The 3,393-nt window shown below is 43.6% G+C and overlaps 1 protein-coding gene across 1 annotated transcript; it reads left to right on the forward strand.

Moving 5' to 3' along the window:
* The first annotated feature begins 820 nt into the window (after positions 1-820).
* Positions 821-2,770, forward strand: LOC134935209 (uncharacterized). The gene is made up of 2 exons (XM_063930413.1): positions 821-2,485; positions 2,669-2,770. Exon 1 carries the CDS (start codon positions 1,250-1,252, stop codon positions 2,213-2,215), a length of 966 nt encoding a protein of 321 aa, XP_063786483.1. The 5' UTR covers positions 821-1,249; the 3' UTR covers positions 2,216-2,485; positions 2,669-2,770.
* The last annotated feature ends 623 nt before the right edge of the window (positions 2,771-3,393 follow it).

Here is a 3,393-nt window from a genome sequence, read left to right on the forward strand (position 1 = left end):
GCCTCCCCAGAAAAGAAACTTGTGGCAAGAGTGGAAAGATTCTCTATCTACCTTAACCAACCTCCGCATTACACGTCCATATGCCCCCGTGCCTTCTACAGCAGTACAAAACCAGAGACTATGTGTATTCTCTGATGCCTCAACCCAAGCAATTGCTGCAGTTGCATATCTTAAGACCATGGACATCAAGGGACAATGTCATATTGGATTTGTCATGGGCAAAGCAAAGTTAGCTCCACGTCCAGAACACACAGTGCCCAGACTTGAACTTTGTGCTGCAGTACTAGCTGTAGAATTAGCTGAGCTCATTTCATCTGAGTTACCAATTGGACTCTCTGAAGCAGATTTCTACACAGACAGTAAGGTAGTATTAGGCTACATATGCAACGAGACCAGACGGTTCCATGTTTATGTCAGCAATCGTGTGCTAAGAATCAGAAGATCCACCAATCCAAAACAGTGGCACTATGTATCTACTGCTCACAATCCAGCAGATCACGCTACAAGAGCTGTCCCAGCCAGTATCCTCAAAGACACTACATGGCTCAGAGGACCTGAATTCCTGTACAAGGCAGATTCGAACAATCCTGAAAGTAGCATATTCAAGCTAGTAGACGCAGACTCAGATGTTGAAATTCGTCCACAAATAACTACAATCCATACCGTAACTTCAGATTGTCAACTTCAGCCTCACAGATTCCAAAGATTTTCAACTTGGAAATCACTTGTCAGAGCCATTACCTGCTTAACTCACATAGTCCATTCATTTAAACGCAACGCATCTGCAAGTGTGAATGGATGTAAAGGTTGGCATCACTGTCAAAATGTTTACGCACCAGAAGAAACACAACGATCCAAGAGCCTTATCATCCGTGTTGTGCAGCACCAAATCTTTTCCGGAGAGATCGACTGCATTAACAGTGGAAATCCTATTCCCAAAGACAGCACCTTAAAAAAGCTAGACCCTTTTCTTGATGAAAATCATTTATTGAGAGTAGGAGGCCGTCTTCAAGAAGCAAACTTGGAGACAAATGAGAAAAATCCTTTAATCATTCCTGGGAGTCACCACATAGCTTCTTTAATTGTGCAACACTATCACAACGAAGTCAAACACCAAGGACGATTGTTTACCGAAGGAGCTCTACGATCAGCTGGGTTCTGGATTATTGGAGCGAAAAGGTGTGTAAGCAGCACAATCTTCAAATGTATCATTTGCCGTAGACTTCGTGGTACTTCCCAAACTCAGAAGATGGCTAATCTTCCAACAGACAGACTTAGTACAGACCCTCCTTTCTCCAATGTTGGTCTTGATGTATTTGGTCCATGGACTGTCATCACACGACATACTAGAGGTGTGAATGCGAACAGCAAGCGCTGGGCGGTTGTATTCACTTGTATGAGCATCAGAGCTGTTCACATCGAAGTTATAGAATCAATGGACACTTCAAGCTTCATCAATGCCTTTAGACGCTTCATTGCTATCCGTGGCCCAGTAAAACACATCCGGTCCGACAGAGGTACCAACTTCATTGGAGCAGCCAAAGAATTACAAATTAATTCGAACATTGACACTAAAAGCATAGAGAGATATCTCAGTGAGCAAGGTTGTACATGGACCTTCAACCCGCCTCATTCTTCTCATATGGGAGGTGCCTGGGAAAGGATGATCGGCATGATACGCAGAATCCTTGATTCCATATTCTTGCAAGTGGGAACTGCAAGACTTACTCACGAGAGCTTAACAACCTTCATGGCTGAAGTCTCAGCTATCGTCAACGGAAGACCATTGACTTCAGTGTCTAATGACCCAGAAGACCCACTTCTACTTACTCCGGCCACTCTTCTTACACAGAAGACCGGGATTACCTATGCTCCTCCTGGAGAATTCAATACCAAAGACCTGTTCAAACGTCAATGGAGACAAGTTCAAAGCCTTGCAAACACCTTTTGGGACAGATGGAAAAGACAATACCTTTCTACCCTGCAGTCAAGGAGCAAGTGGCAAGTTGCCAAACCCAACTTAAAACCAGGTGACATTGTGCTCGTCAGAGATTGCCAGTCACAACGCAACGAATGGCCTTTAAGTCTTGTCACCAAGACGTTCCCAAGCAAGGATGGGAAAGTTCGTAAGGTTGAGGTCAAGATCTGTAAGCGAGGAGAGACTAAGTTGTTCCTCAGACCAGTGACTGAACTATTCTTATTGTTATCTGTTTAGAGTTTAAAATATGGTACCAGTGATACCAGACGGGGAGTGTCATGCCTTCAGCATTTGCTTTGTGTAGATCTGATTACCTTTACTACAGAAAGTTGTATTATTGCCCCATCTAGTGGTCAGTCCCATCAATTAATTTGACCCTCATAGCCTCTTGTAGCCAGTCTTGCAATGCATTCTGGGATGAAGAAGCTGGGATCAGCCTTTCTACTTCCCTCATGGTCCCAGACAGTCATGCTTTACATGGGTCCAACTCTCATATAGCATTCGATGGTGAGTTTGTATATTAAATGTCTCATCTCAACCTGTTTAGCCAGTGAATAATGTTAGCTGCACTGTAGTTTATACTTGCACATGTAATCACATGTTTGCACAGCCCATGTTATATGTACTTGTGTATATCCATTTTGCTTTTCACATGCATATCATAATTGCATATTCTTGTTTCATTAACAGTTTTACCTCATTATCACACATCATCATATCGTATTGTACATCAAATCAACGCATCATATCTGTGATCCCTTTACTGAATAATAAAACACCGTTCTACAAACACCTCTTCTGAACAGATTATTGAAAAGTAAAGGTGGTTATACTGTAGGCTTCAAATTTGCCAGAAAGGGCTTAGTGAGAGGCTGAACATCCATGCTGACGCAATAGCTGGTCTAAGTATAATGCCTGTGTGTGTATATACAGACTTCAGGATCGCCTCCTGCTTTCTATCCGCAGGCTCCTTCAGGGCGGCCGTATCCGGAGACGGAAGTGCCACCTTTTTAGACAAACGTGTGAGCGCTTTATCCACCCTAGGGGGTGTTTCCCAACGTGCCCTATCCTCTGGCGGGAAAGGGAACGCCATTAGTAATTTTTTTGAGATTATCAATCTTTTATCGGGGAAAGCCCACGCTTCTTCACACACTTCATTTAATTCTTCAGATGGGGGAAAAACTACGGGTAGTTTTTTCTCCCCAAACATAATACCCTTTTTAGTGGTACCTGGGTTTATATCCGAAATGTGTAACACCTCTTTCATTGCCTCAATCATGCAACGAATGGCCTTAGTGGACATTAGATTAGACTCATCGTCGTCGACACTGGTATCAGTATCCGTGTCGACATCTGCGTCTGCCATCTGAGGTAGCGGGCGTTTTAGAGCCCCTGATGGCCTTTGAGACACCTGG

The sequence above is a fragment of the Pseudophryne corroboree genome, chromosome 6, assembly GCF_028390025.1.
Source record: "Pseudophryne corroboree isolate aPseCor3 chromosome 6, aPseCor3.hap2, whole genome shotgun sequence".
Taxonomy (NCBI): Eukaryota; Metazoa; Chordata; class Amphibia; order Anura; family Myobatrachidae; genus Pseudophryne; species Pseudophryne corroboree.

Bases quoted from the DNA above. Each gene is read 5' to 3' on its own strand.
- LOC134935209 (XM_063930413.1), top strand. From the start codon at position 1,250: ATGGCTAATCTTCCAACAGACAGACTTAGTACAGACCCTCCTTTCTCC.